The sequence below is a fragment of the Gymnoscopelus braueri genome (assembly GCF_963280865.1).
Source record: "Gymnoscopelus braueri genome assembly, chromosome: 2".
Lineage (NCBI taxonomy): Eukaryota > Metazoa > Chordata > Actinopteri > Myctophiformes > Myctophidae > Gymnoscopelus > Gymnoscopelus braueri.
Window position 1 is genome coordinate 51,271,807 of NC_137604.1, and position 26,423 is coordinate 51,298,229.

The following is a 26,423-nucleotide window of genomic DNA, read 5'->3' on the forward strand; positions in this document are numbered from 1 at the left end:
GGAAAAAAGAACCTGTGTTCCAATGGATCCAATGTAGTTATTATTTTGTCACAAGCTATTGTTAATACTTTTTATTGGTTCAATATACAGTGTCTATAACCCACAGAGAGACACTGCTGACTCATAAAGAATTTAAAAAAATGAAAATATCTACAAGCTCACAAAGTGTCGCGATGTGGCGCGGTGTGAGCTTGTAGATCGGATTTTTTTTGCTACTTTTGCGTGACACCGTCGCAAAATGAAGTAGGGCATTCATTTATGAAAAAAACAAGAAGTAAAAATATGTGGAGATGCAAGGTTTCTGCCCGGCGGCAACGATATGCATAATTTATATTGTATGCATGGACATTCATATGCATATGCGTACATATGCATCTGTCACCTTTCATGTGTGTATGTGTGTGTGTGTGTGTGTGTGTGTGTGTGTGTGTGTGTGTGTGTGGCCGGCCTGCACAATGGGTGAAAGTAGGCGGTTTAGGAGGAGGAAGATGCTATGTTGACAACAAACTGTGAGTGAAGAAAAGAGTGAGAGAGAGACTGTAATGTGCCAGATAAAAAAGAGGGAAGAAAAGAAAGGAAGGAAAGAAAGAAGGTAATGAAGCAATGAGCACTTAGATGAGTGCCAAAAATGACAGTTGGAGTCAATGACAGTGCCATTATAGTGCAGGACTAATGACATGGATATTATTTCATGATATGTTGTAATGAGAGAGATGGACAGGGCAGCAGAGAGTGACTGTGTGTTTGTCAGCTTGCCCTGTGCAACGTGGCCTATGACCTCACACACATGCAGATATATCTCTAAATCTCTCTATCACATATTCTAAAGTGGAATGAGTTGAGCTCGCATCCATGACACTAAAAAAGGACAAGACGCAAAACGCTCTCCATGCAAAGCGATATGCAGCTGTGAATTGTGCGTTTCCTTCCATATGATGATGGTGTCTCTCCATTTCGCCTTCTTTATGCACTCACTCACTCACACACACACACAGCCACACAGTCACACACGGCCATCACCCACACCATTTCTCTCCCCCTGTTGCAGGCCCGCCTCGGTCCCCAGCATTTCAATTTGTTTGCGGTAATCGATCTTCGCCCGGCGCGTTCATATGTATGAAAATGAGATAAAGCGCCGTCGCTGTGGAATTAACTTCTCTGCCCCCCATTAGGCCTGGAGATCCAGAGAGACACAGGGTTCCGAGAGCCCGGTGCGCCACACGGACCCCCCCATACACACACACACACACACACACACACACACACACACATACAAGCTGGACCTTTGAGACAGAGCGAACAGCCTAGTCCCCCCCCCTACCCCTACCCCATGCCTCCCACTCTCCGTCCCTGATCCCCATTACCACAGAGGGCAGGGAGACGTTGATTATTCCCCACCCCATCTCTCCATCCACCGCTTTCACAGAGAGCCGGTTGGACTGCTGCACACACACACACACACACACACACACACACACACACACACACACACACACACACACACACACACACACACACACACACACACACACACACACACACACACTCATACGCACCAACCAATCTCCATACTATATATACAGTGCATGCATGCATGCACACTCACAATGCACACACATATGCACACACTCCTTCAGAAAAATACTTATTGGACAAGATGCATATATCCGTAGTTCGCCCAGTGATATTCAGTCACACACGTGCACACACGTACGCACGCACAAACAGACACACACACACACACACACACACACACACACACACACACACACACACACACACACACACATACACACACACAGAGAGAGTGGACCTGCAGGCTTTCAGTCCATTCTCACTGTGAGTGAAGCAAATGCTTACATCATGGAATTGCAAAACAGCAGTGGCAATAATATGCTAGCTATGATTGCTGTTTACACACACAAGTGTGCACGAGCGCACAGTCACGCACGCACTCACACACACACACCAGTGTAAGTGCTGACAAAAACACTCACACGCGCACACACACACACACACACACACACACACACACACACACACACACACACACACACACACACACACACACACACACACACACACACTACAGTGTCACACGGACCACAGGTGAAGAAAAAAAAGAGCTCCATGAAGTTATGAGAAAGCACGTCCCAAAGTGGGGAGTGATGCAAATGCAATTCATGAAACAGGTGGCGGCAGGCAGGGGCAGAACGCTCCAGTAAAGCTACGATACGCCTGTCACATTCCCACAAGCCGATAATCAGACAATCAGCCATCCCGCTCCGTTTCTGCTGCCCACGCACTTTTCTCTGCAGAGGGGTTAAAGAACAAATGGAATGCATGTCAGTCTCCAGTCCTTCGGTTTTCTCCTTACCCACGCAATTTCCATTCCCTCTTGTTTCTTTTTCGCATCAAATATGGCCGCCACACAGTGTCACCAAGTCTGTAGGCATTTTATTTCATGTTTTTTCGGTTATTTTCTTTTATTTTCCCCTCGAGGTTTTTTTGATGTGACACATACCCGCACCAGTGCACTGTATAAATCTGTATTGTATTAATTTGCAATTTTACATGCAATTAATTGCGTCAACACTTTTTTTGAAAAGGAATTCTCATGAATCGCAATCTAATTAGAGGCTAATTTACTTTTGGAGCTGGGGCGGCTTCTCTCTGCTGTTAACCACATTTTATAAATACTCAATGAATTAACAGTGAATGGGCTCTGAATTACGTCCTGTGGATTTATGACTGCCGTGTGTAATTGTTTTTCCTCGACCCCCTCTCTGTTCATCCTACGTGCATGTCAAGTGGCGGAAGAGAAAGAGAGATAGTGTGTGAGAGAGCGAGGGGGTAGAGAGGGAAAAGGAAGGAAAGGGGGAGTCGGGGGGGGTCCCCTGAATTTAAACAATGCTCTCCTCACTGCATGTGTTCTATGTTTTATGATCACTCACACACTGTTGACATGAGAACCCATTCAATACCACCTCCACTGCCATTGAACTGCAGCATGTCAAATATCCTACTAATTAATAGGATGCAGCACAGCAGATAGGAATTGACGTTTTAGTTGATGCTGTGTGTGTGTGTGTGTGTGTGTGTGTGTGTGTGTGTGTGTGTGTGTGTGTGTGTGTGTGTGTGTGTGTGTGTGTGTGTGTGTGTGTGTGTGTGTGTGTGTGTGTGTGTGTGTGTGTGTGTGTGTGTGTGTGTCAGTATGCCTAAACCAAGAGGCTCTTCTCACTGGCCTCAGGCCATTGTCAAGCAGCAGTTAAACATTGACAAGAAAACGGTATCCACACACCATCATTATTCAGGAATTAGATATGATTTGTAGCAGTGTTGTTTTAATGAGATGATATCATTTTAATCTCCTTTATTTGAGATACGTTTATCCCCTATAACCTGCCTTGTGAGACACATTACATTGTTTGCAGTCCCACTGTGGTCCCCACGTGACAAAGAGTTGTCGTTGCTTTAGCCACTTAGGCCCTATATAAGAATTGTGAAAATAGCGGATCTACAAGCTCACAATGCATCGCGAGCTAGTAGATCGGCTGTTTTCACATTATTTTGTTTACATTTTGAAAATGTTAACATTTCTTTTTATTTGTGAAAATATTTGATAGCAGATATACAAGCTCATAGCGCGGCACCGAGTGCCGCGCTATGAGCTTGTAGATCTGCTATCAACACTTTCACCTATAATGACACACCCAAAATAGGGATGGCAGGTTGAAAGAGGTTCATGAGCTCGGGACTCGGGGGTGACGTAATTCTTCTCATTTGGGTTCACAGGCTTATCAAGTTTTAAGAATCCTTTTCCGTGTTCTATGATCTTGATCGTATCCTCCGGCACTTGTCGCCCTCAGGCATCAAAGTGCGTCTGAGACATAAAGTGATCCTGTTGGAGCCTTTTATTGTCCATAGCAGAGGTTAGTAACGATTAGGTCTAAAAAAAGGCAAAGGGGTTTCTAGGGGCAACCCCCTTCACAGTCCCTACAGACGGGAAGAGGCACAGCTGAGATTAACAAGGAGACTCATTAGAGAGAGTGTGTGTGTGTGTGTGTGTGTGTGTGTGTGTGTGTGTGTGTGTGGAGCTCGACATGGGGGAACTGGGGTCACAGGAGGCAAACGGAGGTGCGTTAGGCAACTGTCAGTCTCCATAGCAACATCTTACCCTGGGAAGGCTGAGGGGTGAGAAACCATGCCTTTATTGTGTGTGTATGAGAGAGAGAGAGTGTGTGTGTGTGTGTATGAGAGAGAGAGTATGAGTGAGTGTGAGAGAGATCTGTTTGTCTGGACTACTACTGACAGATGGGACCTTATAGAGATGCACCCACTTGACCCTGTGTCTCTTTCTCACACACACACACACACACACACACACACACACCCCCACACACACACACACACACACACACACACACACACACACACACACACACACGTTAGGGCCTCTCCTTGCTACCCCTCTGAAACAGGCATCAACTCTGTGTCAATCAACATCCAGCTCAGAAACAGTCTCCCCTCTCCTACTATTCAAAGCCTCATGTTTTAACTTCATTGGACAGAGATGTTAAATAGGATTATATTTTTATATAGTTTCCGGTCTGATGCTTAGCATGCCAGAAAGCACTGTATACACATCCCATTACCTGGGAGACAGAATTGAGTAGAGTTGACAGACAGTGTATCTTATACAGTCAGTCACTGCAGTATGAAATGAACTTTACGATGTGGACATATTTTCCCTTTTTTTTTTACTGCTGACCTCTTGGCACTGTTTGCATGAGAAAAGGGAAAACGGTGAACCTCCCTATTGCAAGCATACAATATAAAAGTATTGGACCACACAACGTAACGTGTATGGTGTATATAAAATTACTGTACATCAATATAAAACCACTTTAAAGGCAGGGTTTATATCCTGCCTATTCCTCTGAGCTTTTAGTGGATTAATAAAGGGACTCTGGTGTGGTAGCATAAGGGTCTAGAAGTGACTATAAAGCACAAGGCTATTGTGTCCATCCTCCCCCACTATAAATAGTAGCTGCATATTAAAGTGGCTCTGCAGACAATGGACATGGGAGTTGTGTGAACCTGCACCGCCTGGCACTACTAGGCAGGCCCAACCAGTCACAGTGGTTCCTTACTATAGTGGTTCTCAACCTATTCAGGCCGCGACACCCCCCAAAATAATCAGATTTGAACGGAGGACCCCCCAAAATAATCATATTTGAACTGGGGACCCCCCACCCTGACAAGCACTTGGAATTGTAGGAGTTGAGGCATTACATTTAGTTTGACTCGGTTCCACAGAATAAATATTGTGAAAATAGCCTTGCAAGCTTGTAGATCGGCTATTTTCACAAATTTAGCCTCTTTCTTATATTATTTGAGAATTTGGCCAATGTTTCACCAGTTTTTATAGTATAGTTTGTTGATTACTTTTGATGCAGTAATGATCTTTTTTCTTTTCTTGTTTGAGAAATTTCACTTTTGTCTAATTTTCTTTTATGCCCTTGTTCTCAAAAATCCTCTCTCTCTCTCTCTCTCTCTCTCTCTCTCTCTCTCTCTCTCTGGTTGTGCGTAATTAAGCATTGAGTATGAGGAAGGGCTGTAATTATAAGTTTGGCGGATGGCTGCAGAGAGCGCCTCAGTCGGAGGGTTTAATGGAATTTGCAGTGCACCCGTTACAAATGCTTATTTAATTGGCTCCCCCTTTCAACTTCAATTAGGGGTTTTAAGACCACTGCCATAATAAGGATTTGTGGTCACTTCCTAAAACCAACTCTCTCTGGTGCCTCCTCAGCCTAATGTACATTTGTGTAGCCATATTCTGCCATGGGGCTGGACAGCGTGGATCAAATATCACAATATTTTAAACTAAATAGTAAATACCTCTATCAATACTGTGATGATAATATCGTATTGTGAGGATAAGATATTATAACATTTCTTGTGAAAAGTAAGGAAAATACGATCTACAACTCGACATGTTGAGAGCTTGTACGTAAATAGGCAATTCTTGCCATTTTTGACCATTTTTGAAGGCATTAATAGCGATTAAAACTAGGAAAAGGCAACACTTATGCCATATTACGTTATGCAAAATCCCAGACCATATCTGGTTTCATATCATGATGTAAATATACAGTAATATCAATATTGCCCAGCGCTATTCTGCCACAAGCAGAATCCATCTGTGATCCTAGCTCTATTGTTGTCTTCACACTCTAAACATCTGTCCACTCCAATGTGTACGGACATCCTTTCACCAGCCCTTCAATTACTTAATTTTCTCCCCCTGTTATCAGTCAAATCTGCCTTTTGAAGTGTCGAGGTGTCGCTCGGGTCAAGAGCTCTCGCTCCTTCATCAGATTATACAGGTGAAATGAGTGATAAAATCACATTGTGACTTCATACACATTGTGTGCTCTCTCTCTCTCTTTCTAATGCCAAAGGGTGAGTCGTGAAAGGTAAAGCATGAATTAAAGCTATAATCTGAGACTTTTTCAGGGATTTCCTGGATTTTAGAGAGTTCAAGGTGCTAATACCACTTGATAGTTCTGAAAGCGGAATCTTTAAAAAAAAGAAAGCCCCAACCGAGGACGAGTTGGTATTCATATTTGTTCAAAGTCTTCCCTCAAGGAAAATAGTCCTGTGCAAAATATGTTTAATATTTGACACGGTCTATTAAGTGTTCAGAAAATGAATAAATAGGTGAGCCGCCTTGGAGTTTAATAGGCAGGGAAAAGTCAGTTTATTCTGCCAGGCTGCTAGGCAACCCATTATGTTGAGAGGCAATACGCCTGCCACCTCACTAATCTACTGTTTAGATTTCTTTCCCTTTCAGTGGCAGTGAGCAAACCCAGAATAGTTTTGTGTGACTCAAGTCATTTAATATTTTATTGGAGCTAGTAGCTCTCTCTCATTTTTGGGATTCCCCAATTTTTTTCCCAGCCCTTTTTCTCTTTCTCACAGATCTGTCCCAAAGAACTGTGGCATGTATACTGTACACATGTTCTCTTCCACATTTTCACTGATGCACATATCAAGTACAGATTCAATCATAGTTAGACATACTAAAACATTGTGAGAGCATTTTCATATCCAGCACTAACATATGGAGGAACAGAGCTTTTGGGGAACAATAAGTTCGATAAACAAAGCAATCCTCTATTCCTCTTGTGACAAGTGTGTCTATTTTGAAGAAACTAGACCGGGTGCCCTTAGGGCACCAGCCTACTCGGGGGACCATGCAAGCTGGGAACGATATAAATAGGGAATGATGCAAGCTGGAAATGCATGCCCCACCCAACTACTGTATGCAATACCCGTTGTACCTGTCGTCGGAGAGTACTCGCTGTACCCAAGTACCCTGTGCGGTGCCAGCACTAATAACGTTGGATATTGCAATCACTGGGCTATTTATAAAGGGCACCGGCCTACTCGGGAGCGATGCAAGTATGGAATGCATCCCTCATCCGCTTAAGCGATGCCCGTTGTACCCGCCTGTCTGTCTGGGTCCCTTTTTATGCCCATATATGGAGACCTATGTGTTTGTCTCTGCTTGGGCCTTTTATGCCCATATGTGGAGATCCCTGATGTCATCAGCATACGCCCATATATGGGATCTGGACAACCGCCTGTCTGGGCACCACACTCACTTGGGTTCTCGGCGACACACACAGCGATTCATTTTTTAAAGTCGGTCAGTCGAACGGTTCTCTAGATACGCAAAGGACAGATAAGCATGCACACATGCACACATCACAGTGCGATGTCAGAACGTGACATCATCAGTGATACCAGCAAGTTTATATAACTGCCCTTGTTCCAGAATAGGCTCCATATATGGGCATGTTAAGTTTGTGACGCACAACGTCCACCCAGAACCCAGAAGGCAATTTTTATACAGGAGGATGTCATTTTCGGTGCAGGGGATCTTCTTTTCTCTCTTTTCTCCCAACATTAGGGAGTGGTAGATAGTATAAGATGCACTTGTGCTACCCACCACAACAATAATTACACGCATCACAAACGGGCTAGCTGTCTGAATCAGAGCTTCTGTGACGTAGGCTTGTGTCAAAGCAGAGCCGTGTGGGGTGTGCTGTACGGTATGCACAGCCATCTGCTTCCTGTCTGTAACACACACTGACAGCAGAGAGAGAGATGGAAGATGCACAGGGAACCGACGTGGACGGTTTCGTCTTTTCTTAAGAAAAAAGAGAATAATAACACGGAGAGAGTGAAACACTCGGAGGCAGATAAAAACAAGGCGAGAATGAGGAGAGAGAGAGAGCTACGGGGTTAAAGGAACAGCCCAGAGATAGATGGATAGAAAGAGAGGGGGAGGGAGGGATGGGTGGAATATGAGAGAGAGAGAGAGCGAGAGGAGCAGAGCAGAGGGGGGCAGGGCACTGTGTACTCGCTGTCCTGCCACCCGATTGGCCGAGGGAGGCGTCAGGCGGGCCGAGCTGAATTTAATCAAATGTGCGTCACACACAGGCTGCAGCTCCGAGCCAACCGCCAGTCAGGAACTGCTGGAGGGGGCGGTGGGGAGGGGGGTCTTGTACAGCGTTCATTTAGAGTGTCTGTTTTTAGCAATGCTATTGGGAAAATCTGTTGGCAGGCACAGTAGAAAAACCTCAGTGCTCTCAATTTAACCCACAACGTGGAGCTTAGGACTGTATGATCTCCAAAATCACAATAGATCGATGCAGGAAGAGACCCTGGCAGTCTATTTATTCTCTCTCTGTTTCTCTCCATATTCTCTTGCACTTGGTCTTGGTATAAATATCCCTCTCCTCCTCTCTTTCACCCCCTCCCCTCCTCCCTGGAGTACCGACTGTCTCAGGTGTTGTTTAGAACCGTCGCATCTACCTAGGGACCGGCGAGGAAAACATCCGATTATTCCCATGTTTTTGCCTGTGGAGCAATGAACTGCAATTCGCTTGAAACGTGTATGGGTCATCAGCTATTGAATGTATGGACGACGCAGCTGTTCCTGGGCTGCAGGGCTTTCCTCCAAGACACACACAGAACAAAGAGAACCATACTGAACCGTGCACAACTCCCCTGTGCACATAAACACACACACACACACACACACACACACACACACACACACACACACACACACACACACACACACACAAACCTTGAGTCTCAGTATCAAGGGGACACATACAGAGCTGATGCTGTTTCCATCTATATGCTATACTGTGCACTATTGTACACACACAAACACACACTCACACACACTTACACACAAACACACGCGAACACATTTGTGAGAACGCACGCGTGCACACACACACATGCACACACTCTAACCTGATCTCCTGAGTAAGCCTTATTCAGCATGTTGGCCTGGGGCAGCTCTTAGCCTATAGTGCAGCCTTAACCTCCCAGCTCAACAGAGCAGCTAAGCTAATCTGCTTGGGTACAGCAGTACTAGTTGGCCGGGTCTCGCTAATAATAACAGCTTTGATGCTAACGCTCCATTAAACGGCTGGCTGGTCACTGAAACACAGGGAAGGGTCGGGCAGGGGGCTGGTCCAAACCAGCAGGGGAAAGCAATGTGTGTGTATGCAAACGTCCCTGTTTGGCATGTGTTGTGTAGGAGGGGGAGAGAGTGCATAAGAGTTGGGGGGTGTTGTGTGTGTGTGTGTGTTTGTTGCAGAGTCGATGGTGTGTGTCCGCGCAAACCTGTCCTGTATGACTGGGCTGTTCAACAGAAGGCTGGAAAGAGGATAAAAAACTATTTTAAAAAATCTAAATCTCATAGAACAACATGTAAACATTCAAGTGGGTACACTTCAAAATCTTGAATGGAAATTTAAAGCTGCAACGTGGATTTATATCCTACTATTTGAATTTGGCTCTCCTGCACGAGCAACAGCATTTCTACTTCGGAGCGAAGACGGAAAGCCTGTCTGGGCATGCTGGGAGATGCACTACTGGTTGACCTCATGTCAACCACTAGTGGTCCTACCAAACCACAGGATCCAAATGTCATGTCATCATGGTTCTCCAGAAGTGGCGTATTTTCGACATACTTTCCAGTTGAGATTAACATTTGTCGAGTGACATTTATTGAAAGGGGTGTGTGAAGTATAAATAAAGCTTTTCACGTTGGTCTATTATCATGACACATGAAGAGAAGTTCTGATGAGTGAATAAAGTTCCAGAGGTATTAACGCATTGCTTCCTTTGTGTGTGTGTGTGTGTGTGTGTGTGTGTGTGTGTGTGTGTGTGTGTGTTCGTCCTGAATGCATCGGTGTCGGTCCAGTGCCAGAGCCTGCTCCCATTAAGCCCAGTCCCGGTCCACACCACTACCACCTCCACCTGCACCCCCCCGCCAGCCCCACTCTGTCCCTGTCCTCGTCCTCCGGCAATGGCAAGCGTGCCTCGTCCGGTGGCCAGCCCTCGACTCCGACGCCCCTTCAACAGCAACAGCCGTGCCAGCCGTCCTCTGCCAGCGCCCGCTACCCGCCCAGAGAGGTGCCTCCCCGCTTCCGCCAGCAGGAGCAAAAGCAGCTACTGAAGAGAGGCCAGCCGCTGCCCGCGGGAGCCCTCAGTGCTCTCATCCTCCCCTCCTCCTCTTCCTCTTTGACCTCGTCGTCCCCATCATCAGCATCTTCTACTACGACTACCACCAGCAGCGTGGTCACTAACTCCACCACATCCGCTGCAGGCAAACGCCACTCAGGTCAGTGCTGTAAATCCACCGTCCACCCTCACATCAGTTATTATTATAGTTTGAAAAAGCATTTATTTTATTTTATTTGTAGTTACTTTTACAAGTGCATAAGTAGTTTTAGTTTTAAGAATTGACTAGTTTTAGTTTAGTTTTTATTTTAGTTTCCGGTAACAAAAGATATAAAATGTTTTCCCTTTTAAGATTACAATAACCCTGCCTCACAGTTGATGTGATCATTGGACCGTTCAATCTGGGTTTGGAGATACAGGCAGATGTTTGGAGTTGAAACAGGATTGAGGGTCAGATGTCTCCGGAGGCTATTGTGAATGTTGTGGAATGCTTTCATAGAGTGTATGAACCTGCAGTCCGCTCATAAAGCTTAACCATACAGGCTGAGGCAATGCTGGCACCCAAGCCTGGGAAACCCCTCGTCAAAGTGTTTTGGTTTTTTTTTTCAGTTTCATGCAAATAGAAGCTACTAAGACGAGGACAAATGTTGGAAATCCCTCAGAGCACATTGATACACCATACCTTTATTTTAGACACACACACACACACACACACACACACACACACACACACACACACACACACACACACACACACACACACACACCTTTCTGCTCTCTACAGCCTACGGTATCTTTTTAATGAACTCACCACCAGCAGTCCACTTACACTGAGACTGCCTGCAGGCACTCATTGACTGTGTGTGTGTGTGTGTGTCTGTCTGTCTGTCTGTGTACTATGCACACACGTTGCTATGGATAAAGCGTGGCCGTTAGTAAATATGCTGTTGCTAAGGCTATATTTATTTTCCCTTAACTGCGATGGGCGATAAGCTCCACTTCTGTACACTCTATTAGTAGTTTCATGCATCATGTTCAGAGTGTCTTTGTTCTTGATAGCTTTATTCTGGTAGCTAACCACCATCTCCAATGCCTCCATTCCTCAGGAATGTAATTCTTAAAAAAATAAAATCATCAGGATTAGTTTTCGGGCCACAATGCATATTTTTGTTTTTCTGTCTACCTCACATCTTTCCATCCTTCCAAAGGGTCTTTTTCATACGATTCTGTCAGATCGGCATTGTGTTTGCTTAATAATTTAGAAGACAAAAAGAAAGACCATGCATATACAAAGTTACAAACATAACATAGGCTACTGTAACTTTGAAGACGGAGATGCGAGCAAAGCATATCATGAGCATCTGTTGGCATCGCTCTTCGCTTCTCTCTTCTTTCTCCGTCTTTTCATCTGTCCCGTTCGTCCTTTTGCTCTGTGCTGCCTTTCATTACTGACTCACATGTTTGCTTGGAGAGCACCAGTCATTCAGTAAACAAATCTGTAGCAGCTGTGGTGCAAAGGCTAACTAGTTGGCTAGCAAGAGCCTTGGTTCAGCACCGGGCATTGCAGAACCAAATGATCCATGTCTAGTTTACATTCTGTCTGTCTCGGCCGTGGTTATTGCTTTTATACTTCAATTCACTGTGTAACCTTAGCCTCAACCTTCTCTTGGATTCAGCTGAAGGCCTGCTATTTGAAAGTCTTCTTACAAATTTCTGTGGGGAACATTTTTATTCACATTCACATATTGGCCTCTGAATGTATTGTTATTCAAAAGTATTGAGTCTAAAGATCCAGTTCAATGATTTTGATATTGATTTCTGACACAATTGGCATCATTTTATGCGTTTTTTGATGGATAGGTGGTAAAAAAGAAAAGGTGTAGGACGAGTGAGAGTCAGTCTAGCTTTCCCTAGAACTTTGATCTCTACTGCATTCCTATTGTTAACATATCTAGTGGTGCTTCACTAGGCACTGTGAAGTACTTTGGATATACCGGTATAAATCTGTTACTGTAGATTCTATTGACAACTTGAGGGAGAGTGTTCGACAAAGTTTCACAGTGATTTTTTATATTAACACGTCCTTTGTTAAATTATACCATGGAATTGAAAAAGCAATTCACATGGCACCATTTTGGCTTAGCCTCTAAAAGCTTTATATGAATTGCAGTTTTGATTATTGCAGTCAATTGTCTTATCTAGCATTTTATGGCAAAATGCACTATAACACTTTTATTTCCTTTTGTGATGTCATGTCCCTTCTCAGTTTGACCCTCAAATGATGGGTCCTTATCCAAAGTTATATTTAATGAATTCCCCACACGATAACTCGTAAAGTATCTGATCCCATATAACTATAAGAGACTACATTTCTCATTTGCCTCCAGGACTGCTGGTGGTATGTTTTAACCTCTAATCTATAATAAACTCTGGATGGCTACCATAATAATAGAACATCCACTGAGGTTGAAACCACTTGACAGCCATATTGGTAACTGACTGAAGCTAGATGAGTAGCATCCGGTTATGAGACCTTATGAAATGGATTTGGTAAAACATTATGCAATGACGGCAATGTGTGCTTTATCATACATTTATCACATGACAATATTCCGGATGGTTGTCTGTTAATAACAAGTGGGTATTAATTTAGCGTGTATCCATGTTTGTGATAGCAGTAGCACCGGGGCTACGAGCTGGCTGGAGCAGCCTCTCTTATGCACACACAAAGTTTTTATTTAATATTAAATAATGTACATTGTGGGTTAATTATTAGGCCCACAAAGGTTATTTAAATATTCGAAGGGAAAGTAACTTGTACCGTACTTTGAGTAAATTATTAACCAGGTAAAAAAAAGAGTTTTTTAACTTGAGTAGGTTTCTCTAATGTTATATTTTTTCTTTTAGTACTCATGTAGTTATTTCAATGGGAGTAATTGTACTTTGTACAGAATTCTAGTACTCTACCCACCACTGGGTATTGCTTTGCCATCTAACTGATTAATCAGTACCTAAACAATCCAGGTTAGCTAGCAAGTTAACAGCTGTTTAGTTAATTTAATTGATTATCTGAATTAGATCATTTAAAAAGAAGTTATAATTATTATTGATTTAACAGGCAAATACGGCGTTGTTTATTAGATCAGTGGGTTTTAACCTATTATATCCGTATGGGGAGCTCACCGCTGTCCATTTAGCCCTCCACTCTCTCTCAAGGGCTTCTCAGGACAACATTGCCTGCAGCAGTAAAGCCCCGAGCTGGGTACAGACCAACCCACTGCTCCCCACACCACCACCCCTCCTTCCATGTCCCTGGGGCTTCCCATTCACCGCCTGTTCTTTCCCTGTTTGCTCAGACAATAGCCCTGGGCTACTGCTGGCCGTCTTGTTGTAATACCAGTGACATATATTATTCATGGAGAGGACATTCTAGTTTAAATCAATGCTCAGCTGTCAAAAACGGGGTAAATCTCAGCTTAATTTTATCAGAGAATACGATTTCCTTTATGACAGTGGTGAGAGAAAATAAAACATTTTTGACAGATCTCAACAACACCAAACTGTGAACTTGCAACTTGTATGGCATGCGTGACGTAATTCTCTGATTAGTTTTGATCGCAGGGAGAGAGAGGAGGTCATGTTGAGATGCTTTTTGACCTTAGTAAGCTTGATCTAAAGCAGTGGTTTTCAACCCTTTTCATGCCAAGGACCACTAAATTGATATACATTTGGCCGCGGACCCCCATCTGAAAATGTTTTGTGCCAGGGACCCTCAGAAGCAAAGATTTGAATTAAAAATGTATATATATATATATATATTCAAAGATTTGCACACATTTTTTTTCTCCAAAAATAACAGATCTCATAGCACGGCACTCAGTGCCTCGCTATGAGCTTGTATATCTGCTATTTTTGAATAGCCAAAGCTAAGTGGTTAAGATGATTCTATACTAATTTTGCTGGGGACCCCCTGGTACCCCCTCAAGGACCACTGGTGGTCCCCGGACCACTGGTTGAAAACCACTGATCTAAAGGGTGATTTATACTTAGTTGCTCACAGGTTTCTCACACCAAACATTGCAGATCTACAAGCTCACAGCATGTGATTTTTGGATTTATTGAATACTTATATTAACAGTTTGCAAAGACAGACAAGCACAGGGGAGTACAGTTCAACACAAGGTCTGTTAAGAGGATTTTAAACCCAAGAAAGCACTACTATGGCACGTTTGTACTCAATTCATCGAATTCACGATGCAATTTGTAGATATGCTATTTTTGGCGCACGTCACAACGTGCAACCAGGTACAAATCGGGCATGAGGCTTGTGAGGACACACACACACTCTTCTGGATCCCCTCAGCTTAAGCACAGAAACATACACGTGCATGATTGTGGACACACACATGCACGGTACACACAGTGATTGTGCTGCAACCACAGCACAGGGCTCTGACCTAGATGTGTCCTCTCAGAGTAGTGTCTATACTGCAGGCCAGCTGGCTGAGAGTTTTGTTAGAGGAACAAACGCACATCATGAACACACCACATGCACTCTTAACCAGACCCCCGCTTTATATTGTTTCATTCCTGCTGCCAGGAATAAAATAAATATTTTTACCAGACATAATTTGCCGTTGCTTAGCAGCCTTTATTTGGATCAAAAAGAATCATACTGATGTTTATAGTGGAACAGAACATAGTAACATTAGATTTATGCAAACAGTGCACAAATCTAGCATTACAATGGGGTTTGCACACACATCCACACACCACAACCACCCCCCAAGAAACTCCATGGTCTTAATTTAAGGCATCTCCCCCAGCCAGCCAGACTCAAGTGCATTCACACCACTTATGCACAATTGTGTCTCTCCCCAACCCTTTATAATGTCCCCCAAACTCCAGACAGAGACCCCCCCAATCCCCCAATCCTCCCCCACCTCCGCAGCTGACTAGGGACCATTGAGGGCTGCCTTCCAGCCAGTCAGCCGTCCAGGCTGGGTCCCTGGGAGCAGGTGCTAGAGTGGGGGTCTGTCTTAAGACGAGCAGACTGTGGGAACGGCAGTCCAACAGCTGTTTGCTGCGTCGTAGCCAGAAGGCATGCTGCAGGGTGCTGTTAACACACACTGGACCCTTTCATTTAGGCTCTTTTGATTTGTAGGTAAAGGGGTGGTGTGTAACAAATGCATCACTGGTTGGCCTCTAGTCTTAATGTAAAAAAAAAGAAAAAAGTCTTTCTTTTGTAATTAAAAGTTAATGCGTTGCGTGAGACGACTGGTGGCGATGGGAGGCAATATACTGTGGTAGACGTTGCAGAAATGCATCCTGCTTGCATGAGGGTTTTCTGTGAAATATATATATTTTTAGAGAGTACATCCACAGGCTTGCATTTTAAAAACGGTTACGCTTTGAGATGAAAGCTCAAACCAAGCCCGCAGATGAATGTTATTTGTTCTGTTTAGATCTTCACCACAGTAGTGAGCCTTAATGATGCCAGACATGTATTTTTGGAGACTGATAAAGGTTGCCCCATCAGTGCAGGGTGAGAGGATGTGCATCTCTCTCTTTCTCTCTCTCTCTCTCTCTCTCACACACACACACACACACACACACACACACACACACACACACACACACACACACACACACACACACACACACACACACACACACACACACACACACCGCGAGCACTCAGCACACAGTGAGAGAACCCCCTAGTGGCTTCATTAGTCCAAGCTTTTCCAGGGAAACCAGAGAAGCCACCATGGTCTCTCTCTCTCTCTCCCTCTCTTTCTATTCTCTCCTCTCAGCAGAGGTAAACAGACATGAAGGATGAGGTTTTCTAAAACCCTCCCATGACCGTTTGCTCTCACCCTTTCTTTCTGTCTCAGCATCCGGATAAACAACGTGCCGTTTCTGATCCAAGTGGGGGAGCGGAAGTCTCCTGAAAGCGAGCTGGAGAGGCGATGATGAGGTTACTAAACGTTGTGGCGTTACGTATGCCCAGAGTCTGGGCTTGAATGTCACACAGTTGAATAGAGGAGCGACAGGCTGCGTCCAGTTCAGAGCCTAGAATGTCACCGGCTTAAAGCTATGACTCACACTCCAAAACAGTGGGTCCATTTATTGCGGCAAAACCTCTCTTAGTCCACACATTCTCTCTCTCTCTCTCTCTCTCTCTCTCTCTCTCTCTCTCTCTCTCTCTCTCTCTCTCTCTCGCTCTCTTTTCCCTGTCCCCCCCCTCCCTTCGCTTCGATGCCGAAGTTTCCCCTGTTGTCGTTTACGTTTAGCTTTTAATTAATTCAATCTTTTAGCATGAGCAGTGGTGCCTGCCGTACGAGGCACCGGAGGAATATTTGCTTTTATTTTGTGGCTACTGTATGTAGGGATGTTTTCGGATCGCTTGCCTTCACTTGTTTGCGTAGAGACACACACACACGCACACACGCACACACACAATCAAATGAAGCCGTCTTGTTTCATCTTGGCAGAGGCAGCATAAGGAGCTATAGAGGCCCCTATTGTTTTTATTTCTTCTCTATTCATTCGTGAAGCACAATCAGAGACTGCCCTCCTAGTTGAAGCCACAATGAAAGCGGCACCATGTTATTGATGCACGATTGCAAACAAAGCCTGGAAATAATTGTCCCCTTTTATCCGCTTTTCATGCTCAGCTTGCTTCATCCCCCCCACCCCTACCCCAACATACATACACACGCATGTGCGTGCACGCGCACACTCACGTGCACACACGCCCATGTTTCTACGCCTCAAATCAGACAGACCTTGAACATGGTGAATGTATTTCTCTCACATACCTGCACACGCAGACAACTAAATAAATACAGACACGTCATGCACATGGCGTGGCACACACACTTGCAGAAGCATATCCATGTGTTCATCCAGCATATAGTGCATAATGGGCACACGTGTAAGCACTGGTTGAGCTACATATAGGTATAGCCTTGCCAGCCAGCAGCAGCAGCCTCTTTGCAGTGTTTGTGCTGTGTTGCAGCAGCAGACATATTGAAAGGAGGGAGGCAGCTGTTCCCCATCCTTATGCTGAACGAGGTGAAGCTTAATGATTATGATTAGTTGCGTGATTAGTTCGCGCACCGAAAATAGCAGATCAACTAGCTCTCCAGCTTGTAGATCTGCTATTTTTGGCTATTTTAGGCACGCAACACCGGCAACTAGGTATAAATCACATTCAGCCTGTCTCGGGATGCTACTGGTGCAACTCTCCTCAGGTATTTTTCCACTCTCTCTCTCTCTATCTCTCTTCGTGACTGACTCTCCTTTTTTGTTTTTAAAGACACAGATGCCAGCAGGCTCTTCTCCGCCTCATCTCTCCCTTTCTCCTTTCTATATTGTTACAATTGTTGTTTCATATGAAACAACAATTGTTTGTTTGTTTCACATGTAGTATCTTTGACAGCATTGATGAAAAAGGCGGCTGCTGTCCTGAGCGTTTAATTCCTCATGCAAACCTATTTTTACACACGTCAGAGAAAGTAAGTAGAAGCTGTGTATGAGGCAGGAGTGCATATATGAGGCAAATGGAACAGGAAAGGTATAGACACTGTGAGCAGAGGAAAATAACAGAGCAGGCAAGACATTCTTCTTCAGGCTGCAACCTCTGAGCTCCTTGGCTGCGTTTCAGGTCTGATAAAATGGCGTCGCTCTTTGCTCTCTGCAGGCTAAAACACTGACAGAGTGGAAGAAAAGCAAAGAATAGAACGACATCACTGTCTTTGAAATGCCAGCGCTGTCATGTTTTTTTCCTCTCTGAGTAAAAGAAAAGCAGACCTCTAACAGCCCACAGAAACAGACAGAAGGCAGTGGCGGTTACTAAAGAGACCGACTGTTTGGTCTTTCTCAGTATTACTTTACGCCCGTACAATTTGGCTGGGTGGCTGGCTAGCAGGCGTCAACCAAAACAATGGACCTGAAACTGCGCCAAACCAACAGTGGTGAAATGCAAGCTGCTAAACAGGCACAAACGTGGTTGCAACACAAACTCATATAAGTTTCTCCAATGATTGTCTTCAGATAAGTATGATTAGTCACGCGTTTTTGTTGTTGTTGTTTTGTTTTGTTTATACGTAGGAGTTTGGTGGATTTGGTGGAGAGTGTGGTGGATTTTGCAATTGATCGTTGTTCTCACCTACTGTTTCACTTCTGTGTTTGCAACCTCAGTTATTGATAGTGTTCGTGTAGGCAGAACAAATGTTATATTGTTTGGTAGTAGTATATTTACTATTGTAATCTTGCAATTTCACATCTAAATCCTTGTCAAATCATATTTATTTACACTTTAGATGAATATTCCCATACATTTCACCTTTGGTTCAATGTGTTTATTGTCACATACACATACAACAAAGCAGCATTATAGGCAGTGCAATTCTTATAGTACTTCAGACTTCTCAACAGCGTGTATAACAATAAAATAAGAATATTGCTGTCAGCATGCGAGAGCGATAGTGTGGACATTTTGGTATTTTGACAACATTGTTTGTCATGGACTTGTCATGTGGCCTTCCACCTGACCATTAGTGGTGTCAAAAATAATCGATTCATAGATTTATCACGATGCAGACATGGACGATTACGAATCGATTCACACTTTTAATTTGGTTAATCGTAATCGAATTGAATCGTGAGGGCAGTGCCAATGCACACCTCTACTGACCATAGACACAATAACCCTACTTAAAACTAAAAGTTTAGGCGGTGATGTTAAGAAAGTATACATGTTTGTGAGGGATTTCTAAAGCCTGATTTATACTTGGGGGCCGTGCCGAATATTGAGCTTGTAGCTCTGCTATTTTCAGCACGCGACACCGTCTTACGGCGTAATATAAATTAAGCATAATGCTGCTTCTCTTAGTAGTTTCTATCTGTATGGAACTGATAACAGATTGCGAACGGCAAATAAATTGTGCAGCATTGTGCGTGTGTGTGTGTGTGTGTGTGTGTGTGTGTGTGTGTGTGTGTGAATGCGTGAATGCCATTACACTCACACAGACGACCCTTTATGATAAGACCGCCTGGGGAGGGGAGATAAGTGCGCTGAGGGAAAAATTGCATGTGCAGGCACTCTGTGGTGTGTTTGTGCAGTATCTTAAAGCCACATATCTGTCAACGCATGTGTGTGTGTGCCTCAAACAAATGGACTTTTCCCCCTCATCTGGTGGGATTGTTTTGACCACTGGGCCTTTATCTCTTGACGGATAACTTCTACTGTAGCAATTATGTAAATCACTGCAACCATCTGATGGAATCTAATGGCAGTTTAATAGAAGTTAAGGCAGCCAAGTTACCAAACAAGACTAATATATTTAACAAAACGCACAGCCTGGGCCTAATAATTAAGGGTTAGTAAGTCATATTTTAGCTGTATGGTGGCTTTAGTTCACTTTGAAAGGAACGATACTTTGAGTCCTATATAATCTGACTCCCTTCATATGTGATGTCTCAAATGGCAGCTTTTGAGGTTAATAGGCGTGGATTGTATTAAATGGATTATTATGTGTGGACACGAATGTATAGGGGCTTCGCGAAGAGGTTGGATGAACAATAAAACCCTGGCTTGTAAAGTATAATAACTAGAAAAACACCCCCAAAAAAAGGCTTTACATTGTCTATTTCCTCCAAGAATTAATGGGTGACTTTCTCCGTTCATAAGCCTGGTTTTGCCTGTGAGATTCTCAGAATTGCAGGAGCCCCTTATTGGTTTTCTGGCCTGTTTTGAGGGCCAGCCCTGTGGTTAGGGTGTTTGCATGCTGGATCGATAAAACTGTCGGCTCTGCCCCGCTATCATTAATAAGGCATTGATTAGCTGCCTGCCAATGATTGATTACACCCTTAAAGCATCGAATCGAGTCTATTATTAGTTCTCCAACTGATATAGGCTGCTTGTGTGCTTTAATGAGATGCTTGTAATTGTGGGATGTTGTGTGGGGAATTGTAGTGAAAAGCACTCTCTCTCTGGGTTTTAATGGGAGTTCACTGGCCTTATTTTGCAGCAAGCTTACCAAGTATGAAACTTTTGTATTAATTCTGGGATTTAGTTGAAAACATGTTCAGAACAAGTGCAGCCATAATTGGCAAATAATCCATTGATTTAGCTGGTCAGGTTAGCAATAAGAAGAGAAACAGGTTAAATAAATAGTAGGTAGTGGATTCAAAAGATTCAAGATTTGAGAGGGTTTCACTTATCATACAGGTACAAGCAGCCAAATGTTGGTGAAACGCAAAAAAGGTAGCAAGATACATGGATTCAAGTTCCATACATGGATTTGCCACGACCGATTTCATTTGGATTCCATAGAAGCCAGAAGCGCGTCACTCACCGAAAATAGGCAATCTACAAGCTCGCAGATTGCCTATTTTCGGTCATTAGTTATTTAAAGATTAATGAGCATTTGAAGTGGTCAAACTAGCGATTATAATACATGCGTTCAGTCTTCCATAATAAAACCCTAATTGATCTAGGATATTTCATAAGAGCGAAGGTTAAAGCCTCAATCTGTAATTTCTTCAACTGGCTGGCTGTATGGTATACCAAAACATTATCATTATTTTACATATTTTGCTTGTTTATGAAACACAAAGCCAGTGTGTGTGTGTGTGGGGTGGTTCCTTTTCATGCCGTTTCACAAATTGCAGATTAGGACTTAATTGACCTAATAAAATACTGTATTTCAGTCGTGAGATTTTATTTAGCTTTAATCCACGAGGATAGCATTACATACATGATACACACACTTGGCGCGCACACAGGGAGAGAAAGGTTTGTGGTTTCTTGTAGCCATCGGGGGAGGAGGAGGAGGAGGAGGAGGAGGAGCTGGTCCACCGGAGCGAAGGGAGTGATGGATGAGAAGCCGTCCCGGTTTCATTCCAATAAATGAGCAGCGTTCCACTTCCCCGGCCAGGGAGCCACGATGGAGATGGATGGGTCTCTCAGTGCAGGCAGGGTGTTAGAGGAGAGAGGAGAAGAGGTGAAGGGGTGAGGAGAGAGAGAGAGAGAGAGAGAGAGAGAGAGAGAAGCAAGGGAGGAATAGGAGGGACCAAACACTAAAGCAGGGGTCTTCAACAGGGGGTCCGAGACCCCTAGGGGGTCCTCAGAGTAACTACAGGGGGGCTGCCAATTTTTTGTGTGATAGGGACTTTTTTTTTACACTAACCACTTGAACCCTATCATCCTTTTTCTGAGGGGAACATTAGCCGAAAATAGCCGATCTACAAGCACACAACGTTGGGTGCTTGTAGATCGGCTATTTTCGGCAAAGAGGTTTGGTGTAGACTAGGGGGGAAAAAGAGCAGGCCAAGTACAGGGCCAACGGTCAAGTTTACAAAGTATTGAGTGGTTAAATGTCTGAAAACAGTTCTGAGGGGAACATTAGCCGAAAATAGCAGATCTACAAGCACACAACGTTGTGTGCTTGTAGATCTGCTATTTTTGGCAAAAAGGTTTGGGGTAGACGGAAAAAAAGAGCAGACCCAAGTACAGAGCCAACGGTCAAGTTTACAAAGTATTGAGGGTTTAAGTGGTTAAATGTCTGAAAACACACATTTAACATGAATACAATATGTTGTGGGGGGGTCCCTGCTTCATCCCCCTCTCAGCTAGGGGGTCCTTGGCCTGAAAAACTTTGAAGACCCTTGCACTAAAGGGTGAGGATGGAAGGCGAAGGAGAGAAGTAATAGAAAAGGGAGGAAGATGACATATGGGGAGGGCAAAGAGCAAATGTGGAAGGGGAGAAGGGGAAGTAAAGAGAGAGAGAGAGCAGAGAGAAGAAGAAAAGTGGGGTGATGGTATTTGGGGGCGTAATGGAATGGAGAAAGGACAGTTGGAACACGAGAAACACGAGAGAGAGAGAGAGAGAGAGAGGGAGTGGATGCAGAGAAGAAGAAAGGCAGAGCTTCATCTAACCGTGTTTTCCGTCTGGCTGGCCGTGCCAGCTAGAAGGATATATGGGTCTGCCATAGCTGATGTGACATGCAGCATGCTCGGCTGTGCATTCTGATTATGTGTTGGATTGCGGGAAAGCGAGCGAGTGTGACCATCTCTTCCTGCCTAACGTTAGTCTGATAGCCAGCAGTAAACCAACCAAGGAGATGGAATTGGTCCTGGGAGCCGCGGGAGAAAGGGGGTGGCGGGGGGGTGGGGGAGACTGTATTACATGGTGTTCCTTAGTGTAATCTCCTTCTCTCTCTCTCTCTCTCCCTTGTCTCTTCTCTGTCCCGCTCTGTCGTTCTTCTCCTGCTCATCCATCCCTTCATTTCCCACTGCCACTCCCTGCCAACTTATTTCCTTCTATTTGGCTGCTTTCTCACCAACTTGTCACTCACTCTCTCTCTCCATCTCTTCTCTCTCCCTCTGCAGACGTGTCCCTCCGGAGTGGCCCCGGTGCCCAGTATGAGACCCCCCACTGGGGAGCCTCTCTGCAGACTGACACCTCCTCCAGCATCAACAGCTGGGACCAAGTGATCAGCAGCGACAGGAACGCCAAGGCCTGGCCTCCCGTTAGCCACAATAGTGACACAAGCCGCCCCGCAGCGCCAGAATGCCCCTCAGGCTTGGCTAACTCCAACCCAGACACTGCCGCTATCACTACCATCAGTAGTAGTAGTAACAGTAGTTGTACGAGCATGGCCACGGGGGCTGCAGGCCAGCAGGCCCACTACTCTTCTCTCAAAGCCAACGGCAACATGATGACCGGCCCAGGGATGGTCAACGCCATAGGCGGCGGCAGAGGCTGGAGTTCCGACGGCAAACAAGATGTTATTAACGGAGGCGGTCGAGCCGGGGGGCCCAACAGCTGGGGCACACCCAACTTCAACTTGAACCTCAACCCCAACGCCAACCCGTCTGCGTGGCCGGTGCTCGGCCAGGAGTCAGGCGAGGGAGGAGGAGGCGGGGGCGGTATGGGGCCTAATGGACCGTCCAACTCTGCAGCTCTCCAACCAGGCAACGGGAACATGGGAAACGGGAGCATGGGCGGAGGCGATCCAGGCAGGGGAGGCTGGGGCGGCATGATGAGCCCCGACGGAAACGATCAGCAGCACCCTTCATCCAACACAAACGTGTCTTTTAGCATGGAGACTGCTAACCATAACACTGACGGACCAAACCACAGCAAGAAGCAGCAGCAAGTTCAGGAGCCCATGAGCCCCATCCACGGGCTGCCTGGCTGGGGAGGCCAGTCGCCCACCGAGTCCTCCCAGCTCAACGGGGACCCGACCGGCAGCTCTGTATGGGGAAGCAGAGACACCAAGGTGGCCGATTCCCAGAAGGACTCGGGCTGGGATTCGACCCCTTCTGGGGGAAACTCGGCCTGGGGCCGCCAAGGCAGCGGAGGTGGTGGTGGTGGTGGAGGCTGGGGGGACTGGGGGGGGAAGCCCTCCGGTGGTGGGGACGGGCCTAAAGGCTGGGACTCGGCCGACGCTGGCAACTCTAGTTCGGGCCAGGAGCAGCAACACAGCTCCTGGGGCCAGCAGGCCAACGCCGCCCCGGCCAGCGAGGGCAGCGGAGACGGCAGCGAGGGGCGAGGGGCCCACAGAAACGGCATGGATGCTCCTCCTCCACTACCCCGCCAGGACCTAGACCCCAGGGTGCTGTGTAACTCGGGATGGGGACAGACGCCTGTCCGACAGCACACTGTGTGGGAGATGGAAGAAGTTAAATCTGACTGTGAGAAGAGTGAAAGTAGCTCTGACAAATGGGGAGGCTCCAGTAGTTCTGGTGGGGGACCTGCGTCCACTAACGGAGGCACCGTCAACCCCAACCTCGGCCCCAGCCAGAGGCCTGGGTCTGGGGGCAAGACTGATAGCAGCTCTGGTGGTTCGTCGTCCGGTTGGGGAGCTCCACCGCCTCAGTCAGTCCAGACAGGATCAGGATGGGGTGACGCCCCACAGACACACAGCAAGGCCCCCAACGGCACCACCAGTGGCTGGGGGGAGCCCATGTCCACCAATGGCCCCAAGAGTGGAGGCCAAGGCCAACAACAATCCTGGGGGTCTGAAGAGAAGTCGCCCAATTGGGACGACAGGCCAGCCAAGACCCAGCCCAACAACTGGGGTGAAGGGCCCAAGAGCACCCCTGGCTGGGGCAATAATAGCAGCGGTGGCTCCAACAGCTCCAGCACAGGAGAATGGGGAGAGCCTGAAGTTAAGAAGAATGGCTCCTCCAGCAGCATGTGGGAAGGTGAGGGAGGCAATGGAGGCAATGGAGGCAATGGAGGCAATGGCGGCAATGGCGGCAATGGCGGCAATGGAGGCTGGAAGGACAGCCCTAGAGGAGGAAACGGAGGAGGAAATGGCTGGGGAAAGCCTGCCCCTGTTGTGAGCGGTAATGGTGGTGGTTGGGGGGAGAGCCGTGAGAGCCGTGAGAGTCGTGAGAGTCGGGAGAGTCGTGAGAGTCGGGATAGTCGGGAGAGTCGGGAGACCCAACGCACCAATGGCCCAGTGCAGGGAAACTGGGACTCCTCCAAGACCCAGGAAAGCAGTAGCAGCAGCAGCACAGGTAGTGGAGGAGGTGGCAGCATGGGTTCCTGGGGTGGTCCTGGTTCTGTGAAGCAGAACAGCTCCAACTGGGGCAATGCCAGCAGCAATGCCAGCAAACAAGACCAGAGCATGGAGTCCACGGGCTGGGAAGAGCCCTCCCCTCCCTCCATCCGCAGGAAGATGGAGATCGACGATGGCACGTCCACCTGGGGAGACCCCGGCACCAACAAGAAGGCATCCACTGGTGGTGTCAACATGTGGGACCGCAGCGGCGCCGGTAACGGTAACCCAGGAAACAATGGCCCGCCAGGAAACAACGGCCCGCCAGGAAACAACGGCCCGCCAGGAAACAACGGCCCGCCAGGAAACAACGGCCCGCCAGGAAACAACGGCCCACCAGGAAACAACGGCCCGCCAGGAAACAACGGCCCACCAGGAAACAACGGCCCACCGCCCAATAAAAATGGTGGAATAGTTATGCCCAACAACAATCACTCTGTCGGCCCAAGCAACAACAATCACCATCACCCCCACCACATGCAGCACCACCACTCGCATCACGGCCCGCCTCCGACGCACTCACAGCACCATGGCAACAATAACGGGTCGCCCAACAGTGCCCCTCCTCACCAGGGTGGTGGACCCCAGAGCAGACCCCCCATCGCCAATGCCAGCCCAGGTGAGAGAATGATTATGGGGTTTCATTATCATGTCAGTTTAGTTTCTTAGGACCTGCACTATAAGGACAGGACTCTTTCAAACCTATAGAATGATTTTCAAGAGTCCACAGTTGTCATTTTTTCAGACATTTACACTTTTTTTACAAGGTCCAGTATCTGATCTGTTATGTTTTATTCAAAGCTTTTTAAGCTTATGACCCAGTTGTGACCATAAGCTGAAAGAACAAAGGGGATAGACAGAACCACAAGATTGTTTTTGCATTATAAAAAGTGAAAAAATTACAGTAAAACATTGTCCCTGAGGCAAGCTATGAGGATAAATCCATTACAGATTGGCCTGGTCCGCTGGCGTAAAAAATGCCCAAAAATAAATAAATCTTTAGGGGGAAAAATCCATTACAGATTAATCCAGCCATCATTAAACAGATACTCCCATAAGTATTGTGAAGGCTGAAGTTGCACTGCGGTCAGTTCAAACAAGCCACAGTGAGTGTAGACAAAGACCATACGTATAGCAACGCTTAACAGGGGCTCTCCTCTCTCATCACTTTTAGTTGTAAATGAGACCAGTGCCCCCTGCTGTTATAAACCTGTCTTGCACCTTGCCAAGAGGTCTTGTGATCAGCTCCTCTAGACGCAAACACCACAGTTCCTTTTCTGTCA

General features: G+C 46.0%; 1 protein-coding gene across 1 annotated transcript in view; it reads left to right on the forward strand.

Annotated features, from left to right (window-relative positions):
- tnrc6c2 (trinucleotide repeat containing adaptor 6C2) overlaps positions 1-26,423 on the forward strand; it is a 72,708-nt gene that overhangs the window by 20,261 nt on the left and 26,024 nt on the right. The window contains exons 4-5 of the mRNA XM_080451663.1: positions 10,298-10,717; positions 22,961-25,759. Of these exons, the coding sequence (XP_080307789.1) occupies positions 10,298-10,717; positions 22,961-25,759 (3,219 nt within the window). The remainder of the gene's footprint in view (positions 1-10,297; positions 10,718-22,960; positions 25,760-26,423) is intronic.